General features: G+C 43.0%; 1 protein-coding gene across 2 annotated transcripts in view; it reads right to left on the bottom strand.

Moving 5' to 3' along the window:
* Window positions 1–6,159: 6,159 nt before the first annotated feature.
* Window positions 6,160–21,350, bottom strand: part of PPM1A (protein phosphatase, Mg2+/Mn2+ dependent 1A) — a 63,811-nt gene continuing 48,620 nt past the window's right edge. For both annotated transcript variants that reach the window (XM_077265419.1, XM_077265428.1), the window contains exons 5-6: window positions 9,063–9,120; window positions 6,160–8,319 (exon numbers count right to left, since the gene is read on the bottom strand). In XM_077265419.1, coding sequence (XP_077121534.1) covers window positions 8,290–8,319; window positions 9,063–9,120 — 88 coding nt within the window. In that variant the 3' untranslated portion in view covers window positions 6,160–8,289. The remainder of the gene's footprint in view (window positions 8,320–9,062; window positions 9,121–21,350) is intronic.

Raw genomic sequence — 21,350 nt, 5'->3', positions numbered from 1 at the left:
TATAATCATTTCTATTCAGATCCGCCATGAACTCCTCCAGCTGCTGCACTGTCCCCCGCCAAAACATCAAGATGTCATCAATATAGCGTAACCAGCACAGCACATGGTCCGCGGCCCCCGACCCGGCGTCACCGAAAACCAACCTCTCCCAGAAACCCAAAAAGAGGTTAGCGTACGCCGGGGCACAGGCCGCGCCCATGGCTGCGCCGCGCTTTTGTTGATAAAACTGATCTTTAAAGGTGAAGAAGTTGTGCGTGAGGACAAAGTGCAGCAGCTCAAGAATGAGCTCACACAGGGGGCCGTCCAAGTTGGAGGTCCCGAGGAAGAAGCGGACCGCCCGAATACCATCATCATGGTTAATGCAGGTATACAAGGTTTCTACATCAGCTGTTACTAGAATATCACGACCCACAAAGGCACCGTCAACCCTCGTGAGGACATCCGTCGTGTCCTTAACATAAGACCCCATTTGTAAATTTGTTGATTATTATTTAAAAACAATTGTAGAGACCTTACCCTCTTATGTTAAGGACACGACGGATGTCCTCACGAGGGTTGACGGTGCCTTTGTGGGTCGTGATATTATTCTAGTAACAGCTGATGTAGAAACCTTGTATACCTGCATTAACCATGATGATGGTATTCGGGCGGTCCGCTTCTTCCTCGGGACCTCCAACTTGGACGGCCCCGTGTGAGCTCATTCTTGAGCTGCTGCACTTTGTCCTCACGCACAACTTCTTCACCTTTAAAGATCAGTTTTATCAACAAAAGCGCGGCGCAGCCATGGGCGCGGCCTGTGCCCCGGCGTACGCTAACCTCTTTTTGGGTTTCTGGGAGAGGTTGGTTTTCGGTGACGCCGGGTCGGGGGCCGCGGACCATGTGCTGTGCTGGTTACGCTATATTGATGACATCTTGATGTTTTGGCGGGGGACAGTGCAGCAGCTGGAGGAGTTCATGGCGGATCTGAATAGAAATGATTATAACATCAAGTTGACATACAAATATAACAGGACCAAAATTGACTTTCTGGACATTAGCCTGGAGGTGGACCACACATCCACCATCCAGACTGATGTCTTTCGCAAAGAAACGTCTGTCAACTCACTGATTCACGCCACGACTGCGCACAACCAGTCTACAGTAAGGGCCGTCCCGGTTGGACAGTTCCTGAGGATGCGGCGGATCTGCTCGACAGACCAGAGATTCGAAATGCAGGCTTCAGACTTGAGAGAACGGTTTCAACATCGAGGTTATAGTCGGAGGTGCATTAAGCACGGGTATAATAAGGCCAAGTCAGTGTCCCGCACCTCTCTGTTGTATCAAAAAAAGCATAAGAAAAAGGATGACAACATACGATTTATTTCGACATATAACCATGAGTGGGACAGCATGAGAGACATATTGACTAGATACTGGCCTGTGCTTGGGGCGGAATCCTCCCTGAGACCCTTTCTGTCAGACAGACCTCTTATGACTTCCCGACGCGCAAAAAATCTTGGAGACCTATTGGTCAGGAGCCACTATGTGGCCCCAACTAAAAAGTATTTTGGCAACACACAACCCAGAAAAGGATTTTTCAAATGTGGTCACTGTCTGGCATGCAGTAATACATGCCAAACGTCATCTTTTGCGTCAGTGGATCATAAAGAGTACAAAATAGGGTAGTATATCTCGTGTAGTACACAGAATGTAATTTACTACGCTACTTGTGGTTGCCCTCTTATATATATCGGGTTAACATCTAGGGAGTTAAGAGTACGCATTAGAGAGCACGTGCGTGACATTGAGGCTGCGGCAACAGTAGAAGATGTGTCATCCCTCAAAACAATACCGAGGCACTTCCGTATGGTACATAATTGCAATCCAAAAAATTTTTTTGTAAGAGGTATAGATGTCATACACACTGGCATTAGAGGGGGGGATGTTAAAAAGCTGTTAGCGCAACGTGAATTGCGATGGATTGTAACATTGGGAACTATGAAACCGGCTGGGCTAAATGAATCCCTGAATTTCGCTGCATTTTTGTAGAATTATCTCCCCATCCAATATATTATTGTTTTTTCCCCTTTACCATCCTGTATTTTATTTGTATGTGTTTTTGTGTCTGGTTTTAATCACACTTTTTTTATTTGTTGTTGTTTCACATGATGCAGGTTTTTCCATAGTGAGCAGTGAATATAGCAATATGATTAAGTTCCGCATATGCTACAAGCAGCAAAAGATCTATATGGTTATTTGGAACACAAGATCGGACAATACCAATATATTGGGAGAATTTTTGCAAAAGTTTGGACCCCCTGCTATATGGGAGAACCTCTATCGTTTATTTATGTGTCACACATGTATTTTTTAGTTTTTATCTAGCATATGGTCACCTTATATACACCCTGGCCGTGGTGCGCACTAACAGTGTTACTGGGGTCGGTCACCCGCTCTCGTCCGGCGGCGCCCATCTGCGCATGGGATCGGGACCTATCGGTGCCTGCTCCTATGTGTGGCTGGGCAGGTCCGGGCGGGGGCGGGGAGATGACTGCAGTGATGTGGGCGTGCGCCGTCCAATACGGCCGGGGGGTGGTTACCATCACATGATGGTCACATGACCGTTGTCAGGACGATATAAGGTCCTGAAAACCATTCTCAATCCACACTATTCCCCTTGATAAAGCAAGTACTTACAGGTAGCGAAACGTGCGTCGGGGTGCGTGCTGGAGCGTCCGCATACCAGGTGAGACCAGCCTCCCATGTGTTCAATATGATAACCGTTTTTTCAGGACCACTAGCGTTTCCAGGGTCCACAAGGTTTTTGTGTCTAGGACCTTAGGGTGCACATAACGCATGGTCTATAGCTCTTTCACCACTCGTGTCCATATGGCATAGGACACACAGAGGGTGATAGACATAGTATTTTATTCATAGTTACACATGGAGATTTTGGCTTGGTAGCACCTTAGTTATGGTCCACATTAAGAACATGTACAGCTAATGGTTTATGTGGTACGCTCCTCTATTAATCCTGGTGTCTTTCTTTACACTCTTGTGTTCTGTACACGGGTATTTACAGATAACGTGTTCATGTGTTTTTGTATCATGTCTATTTTATTGGTCTTTTTTGTATGAGTGTTTTTTGTAACTAATAAATTTATCGCTTTTAAATATACCAAACCTTGCATACAGTGATCCAAAAAGGAAACCGCACACCACTGTCTGTGAGTAAGGAGCGGTTTTATTTAGCCCATGATGGCGACGTTTCGGTTCAATGCAGTGAACCTTTTTCAAGAAGTCTTGAATATTATGCCCCATATAATGCTGCCCAAAGGTTGATGGCCCCATAAGATGATCCATAGCATATCATGCCCCATATGCTGCTCCATAAAGGTTGATGGCTCCATAGCATAATATGACCCGTATGCTGCTGCTGCTGCTAAAAAAGTAAATAAATACATACTCAACCTCTCATCGCTGGGTGCCGAGTGTCGGGGGCCTGAGCAGGCGGGAACACCGCCGCGCTATGGGATCAGGTGCCGGAGTCACCGCTGGCTCAGGCCCCCGGCACTTGCGATATTCACCTGTCCCCGTTCCACCGCCGCGCGCTGCTGTGTCTTCCAGGTGTCTGCAGAGACTGTTCAGGCAGAGGGTGCACACTAACCACATCATCACATGCTCTGACCTGAACATCAAAGCCAGAGGACGCGGAAGACAAAGCCAGGCGGAGGAACGGGGACACGTGTATATTGCATGTCTCACCCTCCCCCGTCATACTCACCCCATCCTGACCCTGTATCTGCTTCTCAGAAGGTCTCTGGCCCCTGCAGCTCTTTGTGTTCAGCGGTCACATGGTACTGCTCATTAAAGTAATGAATATGCGCTCCACACCTATGGGAGTGGAGTCACATCCATATTCATGACTAATGAGTGGTACCACGTGACCGCTGAACACAGGAAGAGCTGCAGGCGTCGAAGACCATCAGAGAAGCGCAGAGATCGCGCCGGGAGCAGACGAGCATGATGTGACAGCCGCCACTCCTGCCGCTCACCCTCCCCCACCGACCCCTGGGACAATGATTCGAGTAAGTCAAAAAATGGGTTGAAAATCTCAGCTTACACGGTATATATTCTCAAGCAACAAGCATCGCAAAAATGTGAATTTAAATTAAAAAAAAAAACAATTCTGAAACAAACCTGCTTGCAAATATAAGCATTTGGTGAATCGTTTAGTAGGGAATCAGCAGGACTATAAATGTATGTAGACATCATATGAGTGACACCACCATTTTACAGAAGGAATACCTTGAAAAACACAACTAAAATCAATTAAAAGTAGCATAGAAAACGTCTTACTACAGGTCCAACAATCTAGGACCTGTAATGCCTGTCTAAAAAAAATAAATAGTGCCAGAGTGTCAAAAATAAAGGCGTGATGACAGGAAGATGTATGGAGCATTTACGTTGCTGAACAGCCCAGTAACATGCAGCAGCAATTTTTTGTGGTGCCATAGATTTTAATTTTATTTATTTTTTTAAGTAAATTTGCATTTGGGAAAACCACAGTAAAAAGTAAATGGCAACTCTGGTATAGTTTCATTTTGGACATTTTTAAATTTTAGACCAATTTACAGACATGCGTTTAGCCTAAAAGATAAATGCTATAGTTTCTAGTGGGGTAGGAAAAGAGGGGGTCAAAGGGAAAAAAAAAAGCGCTAAATTTTAATAAAAAGTACCATGTTACCTATTCCTGCAGATTCTGTGCAGGAAAACCAGCAGATAAACACAAAGGGGTTATAGTTTTAATTAATGGGATTAATCCTTGTGCAGACTCAAGACCATATGAAATGCACCACCTTTGGCAAGTCATACAAGTGTGAGTCAAGCCCTAAATTATTATGACTGTCCAACCGATTGCACATGCCTGTGCTGGACGAACGTTATGAAGAGGTGCACAGGTCTAAAGTCCATAAAAATCAACAGAAATAGGCAATTGTCTTTTGTGTCTTTAATATAATTTGTGGACCAGTGTACCCAATGCTAGAAACTATAAGAAGTGTTCTGGCATCCCTTCAGTGTTTGCAAAAACATACGTTTGAATACACCATGAGGAGCCTACAGTGAATCAGTGAAAAATACCATAGGGTTTTATCCCCATAAAGTGACATCGATGCAACCGGTGATAATTGCAGATTAAATTCTGTACACTTTATACTAGTCAAAACTACATTTTATATGCTATATTTCAACCTTAAAGGGAATCTGTCAGCAGGTTATAGCCATTTAATCTGAACACAACATGATGTAGGGGTAGATGGCTTGATCGCAGGGATAGGGATGTCACTTGTTCAGCTGCTTGCACAAGTTTCAATACAGTGTTTAATCAGCATGAGATTATTAATCACTACAGGACTAGGTGTCCCATGCAAGCCAGTCCAGCTGAGTGTAACCCTGCCCCCACCACCGACTAGCAGCTTAATGACTATGTACAAAGGAAGCTGCCAACCAGGGTTGTGGATGTGGTTATACACAGCTCAGCATTCTGAGCTCTCCTACATCTACAGCAGAGAAAGCTGGGATTCTATCAAAATTGCACCAAGCAGTCTAGTTAGTGACATCGCTGGAATCAGGATCTCTGCCCATACATCATGGTACTCTCATATTACATAGAAAAAAAAGATTTGCTGACCGATTTCCTTTAAAGGAGGTTGTCCACTAATGGACAACCCCGGATTAATCATTCCAGGGCCTCAGAGAAAATAATCTACTCTCCTCCCACAGCAGCACCTTCCAGAGATGCTGGCGCTGCTCATCTTGGCGGGTCACGTTATTTTCTTGTGTAACATTATCGCCACAGCCAATCAGCTACTGTCGATAGGCTGCAAGCTTTACTATTTTGTCAAAGCGGACATCTGCTCTGACAGAACATTAATGAGACAGGATGGAAGCACATGTGAATGCCATGTGACCCACCAGGAATAGCAGTGCCAACATTGCAATAGAAAAGTATAGACTTTCTGGGACCCTGTAGTGATTAGGCACAGTTTGTCCAATAGTGGACAACCCCTGCAAGTATATATTGATCATGCCAATTGCCATTGACTTATTGGATGTTGTGCCCTTTGATGAGGAAATGTAATTGGATACTTTTAAAGCACAAAATAAAAATGGCACTGGTTCATGAATCTAGGAAAAAATAATTTACTAGTGAAATCAAACATTCAGAGAGCTGTTATCCTTGTGATCACATGCACATAAATCACTAAGTAAAATTATGGTTACAACAGCATTTTTCACTGTACAACAATGGAACAATTTGCAGTCTTTATTCAAAAATTAAATAAAAGACCTGTCTGGTGAACCCCGCAAAAAACACATTTTTAATACAATACATGTGTGTGTTCTTCATTCATGCTTGCAAAAAGAAACAAAATGGAAAATCAGACAAGTTTCAGCACCTCTATGATGGGGTAAGGATGTCAATACAGAAACATTGTTACAAAAACTAAAAATTCAGATTAAAAATATAGGAGGAGCAATGTAAAGCCACAACTACAGGGAAAGAAATTCCTTGACTGTTTTATCTAGGCAACCAATTTACCATACATGTTGCAACTGCAGAAATACACTAGTGGTTGTGAAGCTAGACCGCTTCCCAGCATCATAAATAAGCCTTTACATGGTTATGTCTGCAATGCCCATACTTTGCAATATTTCTTAAAAAAGGCAGTCCAATACCCATGAGGAGGATCAGATGACAACCTAGTGCAAAACAAGTGGTCATCGACTTGAAGCCAGCTCTGTGATTTGTGATTCCAAAGCACAATATTAGGTCTATCAGTGACAACACTGTCGAAAAAGATGTCAAGTGTCACTATACCATTAATAATAATGTAATCCATTCCTACCATGGCCACATGGGTTCTGAGTGACCCACGCAATCTGGAAAAAGTTTTGTTTTCTCTGCGCTCTAACGTAAAAAGTTAAGGGCAAAAACAAAAATAAATCCAAATATCAGAAACCTTGTACGAACATAAGGTGCACAAATCTGCAGCTCCATTTCTAGATTTATGTGGGCTAAGTTTGCTTGCCTTATTGGGTGGTACAAAACCAGTAATTAGACATCAACATGCTGCATCTCGTCACAAATGCTCTAGCTTTCCTTATCAAGTGAGCTGGTTAGGTGAAAATTAAGGTCAGTACTTAATTATTTTTGACCACAGGTAGAGCTCAGGACAAAAACATTGTTGCTTGAAACACCCTTAATATATAGAAAAGCTGCAAAATGTACATTCTTTTATTTTTTGCTATATTATGAAGTCAATTTATTTTTTCCTCCTCGATATGAATAGCACACGAGACATTACTCGTTAATGATTGTGTTTGTCAAATCAAGCTTTATTGATAAAATGGAATTCAAAACTCTTGTAGCAGCAACAGACCCAGCCAGTGTAGTTATTTATAATTAAAAAAAACAAATCGACACACACAACTGATTACTTGTTAATGGATCTGAATGTTTAAATCTTGGGTACATATTTGTTCATAAAAGACTGCCATTTCAGTCACATTTTTAATATCAAAAAGGAGGAACAATCCTTATAATCAAAAAGGCCCGAGTCGGGGGGGGGGGGGGGGGGGGGGGGGGTTATGGGGAGGAAAAAAAAATAAAAATCAGAAGCTGTCAGAATAGAAGGCTGATCTTCATCCTGAAAAATACTGTACACTAAAGTTACAAGTCAATAAACAATCTCATAGGGGACACCCAGCTGGTTATGTTGCTGCTTTTTTTTTTTTTTTTTTTCTTTTCCCTCGCTCTTTTTTACCCAATCTAAAACCACCACATGAACATATAGGGTTAGATAACTGGTTGCATCACATAAGCTAGACCTCCTGTAACTTTTAGAGAAATTTGCAGTCCATAATTAAATATGACAAATTTTGTACAAGGACAATTGCACTTTACAAAAAAAAAAAAAATCATACAACAAAATTTGCTGGAGTCTGATTTACAACATGTATTGTCTGAAAGTACATTAACAGAAAATTCTAATTTTTTTTTTTACAAAACGAAAAAGAAAAAAAAAAATGTGTAGAGAAAGAAAGGGTATTAGGAACAGTACAATATTCGGGTTTATTTGTACTGATGGGAGTTTTATTTTTCACCAAGCTCACCCACATCATATTCCCTTCTTAAAATTGGGGGGGAGGGGGAATAAAGGTTGAGGATGGACGTTAAGAAGGATCAGAGGTTGGGCTGTATGTTCATTGAGGATGGATGTAAACTCCATTGCTAAACGGATACATTTACCACATGTCATCAGCTGATGCAGAATCCTTGAGATGAAAGAGGGGGGGGGAAAAAAAAAAAAATACGGTTAGAAACTTATTTTAGAAGTTTAAAAGCGGTTTTATCTAAAACATTTAATGCCTATGTTCACCCTCACAAGCAATTTTCTTGATCTAAACTTTTGTCTACAGCACCTGTTAACACAAACTCTGCAGCGCTACAGGACAGATAGCAATTACTGTATATGTTTGTAGACTGTTACCTTGTAGAGTAGCTGTAGAAAGTTGGACATTTTGATCAAGCTTTAATGTGCAAAAAGTCTGGTTTAAAATTGCACCAAAAAGAACAAACACACACAGACTTATGACTTGCACCATATTTTTTAAGTTTTATACAGTACCTTGTCTGACAAGTGAGCATGGCTTTTAAGAGGGGTATGGTTTAGGATGCGACACCTCATGTAGTTTAGTCTAAGGTCAAACAGTTCAATGTTGACATTTTGGACTCCCTTGCCTAACTGAAGACAATGGATTTTTAGTCAGGAGCACATCTGAAGCAGAGGACTTCGATGGGAGACCCAGACTGGAGTCATGAAAAAAAGACCAATTCTACTTTGCAAGCTCACTTTATGTATAGTAGCACTGAGATCCAAGATGCCATCTCCTGTTTAGTTATGTACAGTTGGTGCACATTACACAAATTCATCGCACATCAATCCCCTGGAAAGTTGTTTTTGCATAGGACAATTTTTCACAACTTGATGGGAAAAAAAAAAAATTAATATACTTACAGTGTCATCATTTCTATAGGGGTTCAGCTTGTTGTACACAGCTTCAATCACACTCCGCCTAAACCAAATTGTGAAAAATAATTAATAACCACAAAAATACTGAAAACATTGAAGACTCCTTATATAAGGGAGGTTACTTCATCGAGAATGCAATAATTTAAGGGGTAACTAAACTTGTGTTCATAATTATCCTCCCAGCATTGCAAACTTCTGAATGTTTGGAAGATACTTCATTTTGTTATTTTGCTTGCATAAACACCATGCTGAAAGTGGTGTTTTAACTGCCTTGTTCATGCTCCTGTAGCGCATACATACAAAATGTTCAGTGTGAACTTCTCTGCTTTAATCCACAATGCTTTCTGAGCAAAGTATTTAATCTCTATAGCTTCCCATGAATGGGTGTCTCAGTTGAGACCCTGTCCTGCTCTGCCCTTATTCACATTAGTTTGACACATGGTAAGGTGTAAACACTAAAGACAGGTTAGGGCAGTGTTTCTCAACTCCAGTCCTCAAGACCCCACAACAGGTCATGTTTTCAGGATTTCCTTAGTATTGCACAGGTGAAAATTTCATCACCTGCTCAAGCATTAATTCCATCGCCTGTGCAATACTAAGGAAATCCTGAAAACATGACCTGGAGTTGAGAAACACTGGGTTAGGGCCATCTCTATGGGTACACCTTGTCGTGGTGGGATGGCTTTTATGATTTGTTGATCAAAATTGCATTAACCAAGTACCCCATTATTTACATGTTCTACCACCACTTACTTGCTGTAGGGGGAAGAAGACGAAGCAAAACATGTGTTGAGGTTTAGCTGCATCCCACCACCAGGTTGAATATAGGATTACTATGTATTTAAATATGGTCCACAACTATGATCAAGGCTGATATTGCATACATCCGCAGTGTCCAACCCGCAGCGGCCAGATGTTACAGCATAGTGGATGGGATTTCATGAAATCCCATCTCCACTATGTTTTCGGAGACTCCCCTGGCATCCCTGAGTAAACGGATTTGCGGCGCGTCTTTCCAAACCACAGTATGTCAATTTATGTTGCAGAGACGCTCAGTCTCCGCAGCGTAAATTACCCATAGAGTATCACTACATGCGGTAAAGCCGCATTTTCTTTATAGTCACATGCGTATTAAGGACATTAATTACTACGCATGTGAAGTAATTTAAATAATGTCTTACCTTGTGACACAGCCGGAACTTCGCATCCACTGCCGTTTTCGCGATGTGCTGAGCTGACCGCGAGAACTGCCGTGCACGTGACAGCCGGGGTTATCTCTAGTCACTTGCCAAGTTCTCATGGTCAGCTGATCGTGAACTGCAGTGCAGGTGACCACCGCACACCAAAGAATACCAGGCTGCTGCTGTCTGCTTTTTCCTTGGCTGGTTAACAAATATAAGGGGATCCCAAGCTGTTTTTTTTTTTTGGAGGGGATTCCACTATTTTTGCTAACCATCCAAGATTGAACATTACTCTATCACAGCACACTCTTGCTAGATGCTTTTGAAGACTTTATTACACAGATGTGGATGCAGGAGTTGGTGCAGGGATAGAGAAAATGGTGAGGCGACAAGAACATAACATTTCGATCCTCATAGGATCTTATTCAAATAGTAGCTGTTGGCAAAGTTCAAAGTTCACTGAACAGTGTAAAGGATATCCTGCTTGCAAAAGGACACCTGGGTCCTGGGTAGGTCCGGCACACCTGCGCCTTGGATTGCAGGCTGCAACAGCGACTATATATGAATAAGTCTTCACAAGAATCTATAAAGAGAGTGTGCGGTGATTGAACATTACTCTATACGGGGATTGCCATCCCACTTCACCAGCACCTTGGATTTCAGCAAGAGTGCTCGCCACACTACCCATCTAAGACTAAGAAGACTGATGCGGCTCGGTATTATCAGGCTGGTAAGTTTCAGGGATATTGGATCCTTACCAGCCTGAAATACCAGTCCAAGTAGTCTGCTTTACTCTGGCTGGTTAACAAATAGAGAGGGCCCCCACTCCATTTTTTTTAAATTATTATTTATTAAAGAGGGGGCTCCCGTGCTTTCCTCCACTTCCTGTGTTGTGTATGTCCGGATGTGTCAAAAGATTCACTATTATGTAAATTAGTTCACATGCATAGTAAGCTGCGTTCCTGCACTTAATACGCAAGTGATTAGGAAGATAATGCGGTTTTAGAGCATCTAATTTTAGTGAATGAGTAATTTATGCAGCGGAGACTGAGCGTCTCCACTACATAGACATGCTGCGGTCTGGAAAGACGCTCGGCATGTCCGTCTCCGCCGGTGATCCGCGGGCGTCGGTGCACGCATAGTCGGCATGGGATTTCTTGAAATCCCATCCACTATGCTGTAACATCTGGCCGCTAAGGATTGGACGCAGCATTTACTGACCGTGGAAACAAACCCAATATTTCTGCAAACAGGAAATCACTTTTATTTTTCCCTTCCCAGAAGCAAACTTTCAGTTCGCTTTATTTCAAGTGACGAAAAAACCCACACATGCAATGGAAAAAACACATCAAAAAGGCATGCGGAAAAAAAACACAAAAATGCAGGTGACCTCCCAGTGACCTTAGATGCAGATTTCATCTGCGTCAAATCCTGAGCAGATACTGAGCCATTCCTGACCTTGGGAACATACCCTTAGGGTATGTGTCCACGTTCAGGATTGCATAAGGATTTGGTCAGGATTTTTCATCAGTATTTGTAAGCCAAAACCAGGAGTGGGTGATAAATGCAGAAGTGGTGCATATGTTTCTGTTATACTTTTCCTCTAATTGTTCCACTCCTGGTTTTGGCTTACAAATACTGATGGAAAATCCTGACCAAATCCTGATGCAATCCTGAACGTGGACACATACCCTTACAGTCCCATCCAGCCTACCCTAAGTAATTATAGGAGTTTAGAATTTTTTTTTTCTTTTTATACTACTGCCCTATTAAATATTTTTGATGGGAATTGTTAATTATGTCGTACGTGTCATCAGTTTTAACCCGTTAAGGACCAAGCCACTTTGTAGATGACCAGGTCTTAATTTTGAAATCTTACCACTGTCACTTTATGTAGTTATAACTCTGGAACACTTAAAGGGAACCTATCACCCCGTTTTTTTCGGTATGCGATAAAAATACTGTTAAATATGGCCTGAGCTGTGCATTACAATAGTGTAGTTTGTGGACCCCGATTCCCCACCTATGCTGCCGAAATACGTTACCAAAGTAGTCATTTTCGCCTGTCAATCAGGCTGGTCAGGTCGGATGGGCGTGGCTTCTTCCCCCAGATATTGCGTAGTTTTCCGTTGGTGGCGTAGTGGTGTGCGCATGTCCAAGGTCCCCAATCCTGCACGGGGGGGTGAAAATAGCAGCGATGTCCGTTATTCCATTGGTGGTCGGTGGGCGCGGCCATCTTCCTTTGGCCGCGCGTGCGCAGAAGCGGCGCTCTGCTGGCCGCGGCTTCAGGAAAATGGCCGCGCGTGCGCAGATGGAGATCGCGGCGGCCATTTTCCTGAAGCCGCGGCCAGCAGAGCGCCGCTTCTGCGCACGCGCGGCCAAAGGAAGATGGCCGCGCCCACCGACCACCAATGGAATAACGGACATCGCTGCTATTTTCACCCCCCCGTGCAGGATTGGGGACCTTGGACATGCGCACACCACTACGCCACCAACGGAAAACTACGCAATATCTGGGGGAAGAAGCCACGCCCATCCGACCTGACCAGCCTGATTGACAGGCGAAAATGACTACTTTGGTAACGTATTTCGGCAGCATAGGTGGGGAATCGGGGTCCACAAACTACACTATTGTAATGCACAGCTCAGGCCATATTTAACAGTATTTTTATCTCATACCGAAAAAAACGGGGTGATAGGTTCCCTTTAAAAGGATCCCACCGATTCTGAAACTGTTTTTTTCTGACATTGTACTTTATGATAGTGGTAAAATTTCTTCAAAATTTCTTGTGTTTGTCAAATTTTCAAACTTTTTGCAAAATTAAATTTTTTTCCACAATTTTCAAACTTGTAATTTTTATGCCCCTAAATCAGAGCATCATGTCACACAAAATAGTTTATAACATTTTCCACATGTCTACTTTACATCTGCACAATTTTTGAAATTATTTTTTTTTTTGCTAGAAAGTTATAAGGGTTAAGAGTTGACCAGCAATTTCTCATTTTTACACCATTTTTTTTTTTTAGGGACCACAAAATTTGAAGTCACTTTGAGGGGTCTATATGATAGAAAATGCCCAAAAGTGACAATTCTAAAAACTGCACCCCTGAAGGTGCACAAAACCACATTCAAGAAATTTATTAACCCTTCAGGTGCTTCACAGGAATTTTTGGAATGTTAAAAAAAAAAAAACTGATCATTTAACTTTTTTTCACAAACAATTTACTTCAGATCCAATTTGTTTTATTTTACCAAGGGTAACAGGAGAAAATGGACCCCAAAAGTTGTTGTGCAATTTGTTTTGAGTATGCTGATACCCAATATATGGGGGGTAAACCACTGTTTAGGGGCATGGCAGAGCTCAGAAGGGAAGGAGCGCCATTTGACTTTTCAATGCAAAATTGGCTGGAATTGAGATGGGACGCCATGTCGTGTTTGGAGAGCCCCTGATGTGCCTAAACATTGAAACCCCCCCACAAGCGACACCATTTCGGAAAGTAGACCCCCTAAGGAATTTATCCAGATGTGTGGTGAGCACTTTGACCCCAAAGTGCTTCACAGAAGTTTATAATGTAGAGCCGTAAAAATAAAATATCCTTTTTTTTTTTTTTTTTTTTCCCCAAGGGTAACAGAAGAAATTGGACCCCAAATGTTATTGTGCAATTTGTTTTGAGTATGCCGATACCCAATATATGGGGGTAAACCACTGTTTTGGGGCATGGCAGAGCTTGGAAGGGAAGGGGGGCCATTTGACTTTTCAATGCAAATGGCTGGAATTGAGCAAGGACGCCATGTCGTGTTTGGAGAGCCCCTGATGTGCCTAAACAGTGTAAACACCCCATAAGTGACCCCATCTTGGAAACTTGACACCCCCCCCCAGGAACTTATCTAGATGTGTTGTAAGAACGTTGAACCCCCAAGTGTTTCACTACAGTTTATAATACAGAGCCGTGAAAATAAAAACCCCCATCTTGGAAACTTGACCCCCCCAAGGAACTTATCTAGATGTGTTGTAAGAACGTTGAACCCCCAAGTGTTTCACTACAGTTTATAATACAGAGCCGTGAAAATAAAAACCCCATCTTGGAAACTTGACCCCCCCCAAGGAACTTATCTAGATGTGTTGTAAGAACGTTGACCCCCCAAGTGTTTCACTACAGTTTATAATATAGAGCCGTGAAAATAAAAAAATATTGGTTTTTTTTCCAAAAAAATGATTTTTACCTCCAGTTTTGTATTTTCCCAAGGGTAACAGGATAAATTGGACCCCAAAAGTTGTTGTCCAATTTATCCTGAGTAAGTCGATACCCCATATGTGGAGGGGAATCACTGTTTGGGCGCATGGCAGAGCTCGGAAGGGAAGGAGCACCGTTTGGAATGCAGACTTAAATGGATTGGTCTGTGGGCATCACGTTGCATTTGCAGAGCCTCTGATGTACCCAAACAGTACAACCCCCCCACAAGTGACCCCATATTGGAAACTAGACCCCCCAAGGAACTTATCTAGATGTATTAGGAGAACTTTGAACCCCCAAGTGTTTCACTACAGTTTATAACGCAGAGCCGTGAAAATAAATAATCTTTTAATTTCCACAAAAATGAATTTTTGCCCCCAGTTTTGTATTTTCCCAAGGGTACAACGAGAAATTGGACCGCAAAAGTTGTTGTCCAATTTGTCCTGAGTACGCTAATACCCCATATGTGGGGGTAAACCACTCTTTGGGCGCATGGCAGGGCTTGGAAGGGAAGGAGCATTGTTTTACTTTTTCAACGCAGAATTGGCTGGAATTGTGATCGGATGCCATGTCGCGTTTGGAGAGCCCCTGATGTGCCTAAACAGTGGAAATCCCCCAATTCTCACTCCAACCCTAACCCGAACACGCCCTCCACCCTAATCCCAACGCTAACCATAACCCTAGCTACACCCCTAACCCGAACACGCCCCTAACCTGAACACACCCCTAACCTTAATCCCCACCCTAACCACACCCCTAACCCTAATCCCAACCGTAATCCCTACCGTAAACGTAATCCAAACCCCAACCCCATCTCTAGCCCTAACCCTAACGGGAAAATGGAAATAAATACATTTTTTTAATTTTATTATTTTTCTTTAACTAAGGGTGTGATGAAGGGGGGCTTGATTTACTATTTATAGTGGGGGGGTTTTAGCGGGTTTTTGTTTGGCACACGCTAAAAGACGCTTTTTTTTGCAAAAAATTGTTTTTGCATGGCCACATTTTAAGAGTTCTAATTTTTCCAGATTTTGGTCCACAGAGTCATGTGAGGTCTTGTTTTTTGCAGGACGAGTTGATGTTTTTATTGGTACCATTTTCGGGCACATGACATTTTTTTGATCGCTTTTTATTCCGATTCTTGGGAGGCAGAATGTACAAAAACCAGCAATTCATTAATTTCTTTTGGGGGTGGGGCGTTTATACCGTTCCGCGTGTGGTAAAATTGATAAACAGTTTTATTCTTTGGGTTAGTACGATTACAGCGATATCTCATTTATATCTTTTTTTAAGTTTTGGCGCTTTTATACAATAAACTGTTTTATATAAAAAATTGTTGTTTTTGCACAGCTTTATTCTGAGGGTTATAACTCTTAATTTTGTCCTGATGACGCTGTATGGCAGCTGGTTTTTTACGAGAAAAGATGACTTTCAGCGGTACCATGGTTATTTATATGTCTTTTTGATCGCGTGTCATTCCACTTTTTGTTCAGCGGTATGATAAAGCATTGTTTTTTACCTCGTTTTTTATTTATTTTATTTATGGTGTTCACTGAACTGGTTAACTAGTGGGACAGTTTTATAGGTCGGGTTGTTACTAAATGTGTACTTTTATTTTATTTTTTTTACTCAAAGAAATTTATTGAAACATTTTTTCTTCTTCTTTATTTACAAATTTTAAAATAAATATTTACACTTTTTTTCTTTTACATTTTTACTTAGTCCCAGGGTGGGACATCACTATATATTGTCAGATCGCTGATCTGACACTGTGCACAGCACTGTGTCAGATCAGTGATCTGACAGGCAGTGCTGCAGGCTTGCCGGAGCCTGCTCTCAGCAGGCGCCGGAAAGCCACCTACCCACAGGACCCGGAAGGACCCCCGCAGCCATCTTGGATACGGGCCTGCAGGGAGGAGGAGGTAGGAGACCCTCGGAGCAACACGATCACATTGCGTTGTTCTGAGGGTCTCAGGGAAGCACGCAGGGAGCCCCCTCCCTGCGCTATGCTTCCCTCTGCCGCTGGAATCAAACAAAATTGCAGTGTTTCGGGGGTTAATGTGGCGGGAGAGGTCCGTGACTGCTCCTGGCACATAATGCTGGATGTCAGCTGTGATAATCAGCTGACACCCGGCCGCGATCCCCCCATGAGCGCGGCTGATCGCGTATGACGTACTATTCCGTCCATGGGAATTAGGGCCCCGGTCACATGGACGGAATAGTACGTCTGATGGCAGAAAGGGGTTAAACAGTGGAAACCCCCCACAAATGACCCCATTTTGGGAACTAGACCCCTCAAGGGACTTCTCAAATGTTTGGTGAGCACTTTGAACTGTGAAAATTAAAAATCGGATTTTTCTCCACAAAAATCATCTCTTAGCACCAAACGTTTATTTTAACCCCTTGTATTTTAACTAGTACGGTGCATGTACGGTCCCCTGCTTTGATGTGGGCTCCGGCAGTGAGCCCACATCAAAGTCGCGACATGCCAGCTGTTTTGTACAGCTGACATGTGCGCGCAATAGCGGCTCGTGAAATCGCGATTCACCCGCCACTATTAACCTGTTAAATACCGCTGTCAAACGCTGACAGCGGCATTTAACCGGCGCTTCTGGCCGGAAATGAGCGCATCGCCGACCCCCGTTACATGATCGGGGTCGGCGATGCATCAGGATGGTAACCATAGAGGTCCTTGAGACCTCTATGGTTACTGATGCCGGCCTGCTGTGAGCGCCCCCCTGTGGTCGGCACTCATAGCAAGCCTGCATTTCAGCTACATAGCAGCGATCTGATGATCGCTGCTATGCAGCAGAGCCGATCAGGCTATACCAGCCTCTAACCTCCCATGAAGGCTATTGAAGCATGGCAAAAGTTTAAAAAAAAAAAGGTTTTTAAAAATATGAAAAAATAAAATATATAAGTTTAAATCACCCCCCTTTCCGCCCCATCCAAAATAAAACAAACATAAAAAAAATCAAACCTACACGTATTTGGTATCGCCGCGTTCAGAATCGCCAGATCAATAAAAAAAAGCATTCACCTGATCGTTAAACTGCGTAGCTAGAAAAAAATTCGAAACGCCAGAATTAAGTTTTTTTGGTCGCCGCAACATTGCATTAAAATGCAATAACGGGCGATCAAAAGAACGTATCTTCACCAAAGTGGTATCATTAAAAACGTCAGCTCGGCACGCAAAAAATAAGCCCTCACCCGACCCCAGATCACGAAAAATGGAGACGCTATGGGAATCGGAAAATGGCGCTTTTTTTTTTTTTTTTTTCACAAAGTTTGGAATTTTTTTTCATTATTTAGATAAAAAATAACCTAGACATGTTAGGTGTCTATGAACTCGTAATGACCTGGATAATCATAATGGGAGGCCAGTTTTAGCATTTAGTGAACCTAGCAAAAAAGCCAATCAAAAAACAAGTGTGGGATTGCACTTTTGCAATTTCACCACACTTGGAATTTTTTTCCCATTTTCCAGTACAAGACATGGTAAAACCAATGGTGTTGTTCAAAAGTACAACTCGTCCTGCAAAAAATAAGCCCTCACATGACCATATTGACAGAAAAATAAAAAAGTTATGGCTCTGGGAAGGAGGGGAGCGAAAAACGAAAACGCAAAAACGAAAGAGGGCCGCGTCTTGAAGGGGTTAACAAATGTAGCAGGAGAAAATGGACCCCAAAAAAATTGTTGAGCAATTTCTCCTAAGTACGCCATTACCCCATGTGTGGAGGGAGATCACTGTTTGGGTGCACAGCAGGACCCAAAAGGGAAAGAGCAAGGTTTGACTTTTTGAACACAAAATTGTCTGGTATCGAGAGCAAATGTTATGTCACTTTTGGAGGGCCCCTGAAATTTGCCTAAACAGTGGAAACCCTCCACAAGTGATACCATTTTGGAAACTAGACCCCTCAAGGAACTTAAAAAAAAAAAAAATTCCTGCAAAATTTCTTTTACCCCTATTTTTTTTTTTTCTCAAGGGTAACAGGAGAAAATGGACCCCAGAATTTCTCCTGAGTGTGCCAATACCACATGTGTGGGTGAAAACTACTTTTGAGGCACAGTGCACAGCTCAAAATGGAAGGAGTGCCATATTATAGCGCAGATTTTACTATTGTGGTTTGAGGGTGCCATGACCCACTGGGAGAGCCCCTGAGGTGCCAGAACAGTAGAACTCCCCATAAGTAACCCCATTTTACAAACTACATCTCTCAGTGAATTAATCTAGGGGTGTAATGATAATATTGATACCAAGGGTGTGTCTCACAATTTTATACCATTGGGCAGTGAAGAAAAAATTACCGTATATACTCGAGTATAATCCGACCCGAGTATAAGCCGACCCCCCTAATTTTGCCACAAAAAACTGGGAAAACTTAATGACTCGAGTATAAGCCTAGGGTGGAAAATGCAGCAGCTACCGGTAAATTTCAAAAGTAAAAATAGATACCAATAAAAGTAAAATTAATTGAGACATCAGTAGGTTAAGTGTTTTTGAATCCATATTGAATCAGGAGCCCATATAATGCTCCATAAAGTTTGATGGGCCCCATTAGATGCTCCATATTAAAATATGCCCCATATAATCCTGCATAAAGGGTAATAAGGGCCCCATAAGATGCTCCATAGAGATATTTGCCCTATATAGTGCTGCACTAACGTTATGGCCCCATAAGATGCTCCGTACAGTCACTTGCCCCATTATAATGCTGCACAAGCGTTATGGCCCCATAAGATGCTCCGTACAGTCACTTGCCCCATTATAATGCTGCACAAGCGTTATGGCCCCATAAGATGCTCCATACAGTCACTTGCCCCATATAGTGCTGCACAATCGTTATGGCCCCATAAGATGCTCCATACAGACACTGCCCCTTATAATGCTGCACAAGCGTTATGGCCCCATAAGATGCTCCGTACAGACACTTGCCCCATATAGTGCTGCACAAGCGTTATGGCCCCATAAGATGCTCCGTACAGTCACTTGTCCCATTATAATGCTGTACAAGCGTTATGGCCCCATAAGATGCTCCGTACAGTCACTGCCCCTTATAATGCTGCACAAGCGTTATGGCCCCATACAGATGCTCCGTACAGTCACTGCCCCATATGCTTTTGCTGCGATAAAAAAAAAATAAAAATCACATACTCACCTCTCTTCGCTCAGGACCCCCGGCACTTTCAATATTTACCTGATCCTCGTGCGGCTCAGTCTTCAGCACTGACGTTCAGCAGAGGGCGCGCACTGACTACGTCACCACGCCCTCTGACCTGAGCGTCACAGCCAGAGGACGCTGATGACTGAGCCGCACCGGAACGAGGAGCGGTAAATATCGCGCAGCGCTGTATACTCTCCTACTGCTGGCACTGTGCAGTCCCTGCTTCTTCCAGCGCTGCATCTTCTTCCTGTATTGAGCAGTCACAGTTACCGCTCATTACCGAAATAAATATAGGCGCCCTCTGGTGGATGAACTCATATGAACTCGAGCGTGGGAACTTTTCCAAGGCTGCAGTTCATGAGAACATCCACCAGAGGGCGCCTCACCGCAACTCAATATAAGTACAGATCACCCAGCTTTCCTTTCAGCACCCGGGGTTTTTACAGCCACGAGCAGTGCTTTAGCGCAGCTCCTGGCTATAAAATGATTTAACCCCTTCAGATGGATTTACTTCGTGGGACCTGACAGTTCATCAGAAGGTATGTATATTGTTGGTTTATTATTTTGCCAAGCGAGGGTCTTCCGGATGGATTGAGAGCGCAATAAAATACTAAAACAACCTGTTTGTTTATTTCATTAAAATACTTTCTAATAACGTGTGTGTGTGTGTGTTTTTTAACCCTTTCATACAATTGGATTAATAATGGATAGGTGACATAATTGACGCCTCTCCATTATTAATCTGGCTTAATGTCACCTTACAATAGCAAGGTGACATTAACCCTTCATTACCCCATATCCCACCGCTACACGGGAGTGGGAAGAGTGGCCAAGTGCCAGAATAGGCGCATCTTCCAGATGTGCCTTTTCTGGGGTGGCTGGGGGCAGATGTTTGTAGCCAGGGGGGGCCAATAACCATGGACCCTCTCCTGGCTATTAATATCTGCCCTCAGTCACTGGCTTTACCACTCTGGCGGAGAAAATTGCGCGGGAGCCCACGCCATTTTTTTCCGCGATTTAACCCTTTATTTTACAAGCTACAGCGCCCAAATTTTGCACATACACACTACTAACATTAGTAGTGTGGAATATGCAAAAAAAAAAAGGGGATATGAGATGGTTCACTGTATGTAAACCATGTCTCATATCTTGTCGGGTTGGGGGAAGGAGAAATGAAAAGCCGGCAATTGAATTACCGGCTTTTCACTAACACCGCTGCGTATTTCCCACAAGTCACACTGCTGGTCCGTGTGGAATCCGTATTTTTCTCGCCCCCATAGACTTTCATTGGCGTATTTTTTGCGCAATACGCTGACAAACGCAGCATGCTGCGATTTTGTACGGCCGTAGAAAGGCGTATATTACGGATGCGTTATATACGGCTGATAGGACCTGACCCATTGGGAATAATTGGGCCGTTTGTTAGGAGTGTTTTACGGACGTATTTTATGCGCTCTTACAGCCTAAATGTGCAGCAAAAACTGAGTGCTAAGAGTGGATTTTGCTGCAGCAGATGCTGACCACATCTGTAAGAAATCAGGGTTAAGGCTATGGGCACATGTTGTGGATTTGGCTGCGGATCCGCAGCGGATTTGACCCTGGGGATCCGCAGCAGTTTTTCATGCGTTGTACAGTACCATGTAAACCTAAGGAAAACCAAATCCGCAGTGCACATGCTGCGGAAAATTCT

The sequence above is a fragment of the Ranitomeya variabilis genome, chromosome 1 (genome assembly GCF_051348905.1).
Source record: "Ranitomeya variabilis isolate aRanVar5 chromosome 1, aRanVar5.hap1, whole genome shotgun sequence".
Taxonomy (NCBI): domain Eukaryota; kingdom Metazoa; phylum Chordata; class Amphibia; order Anura; family Dendrobatidae; genus Ranitomeya; species Ranitomeya variabilis.
Note: the sequence above shows the minus strand (reverse complement) of the source record. Positions and strands in the feature narration are given on the sequence as shown.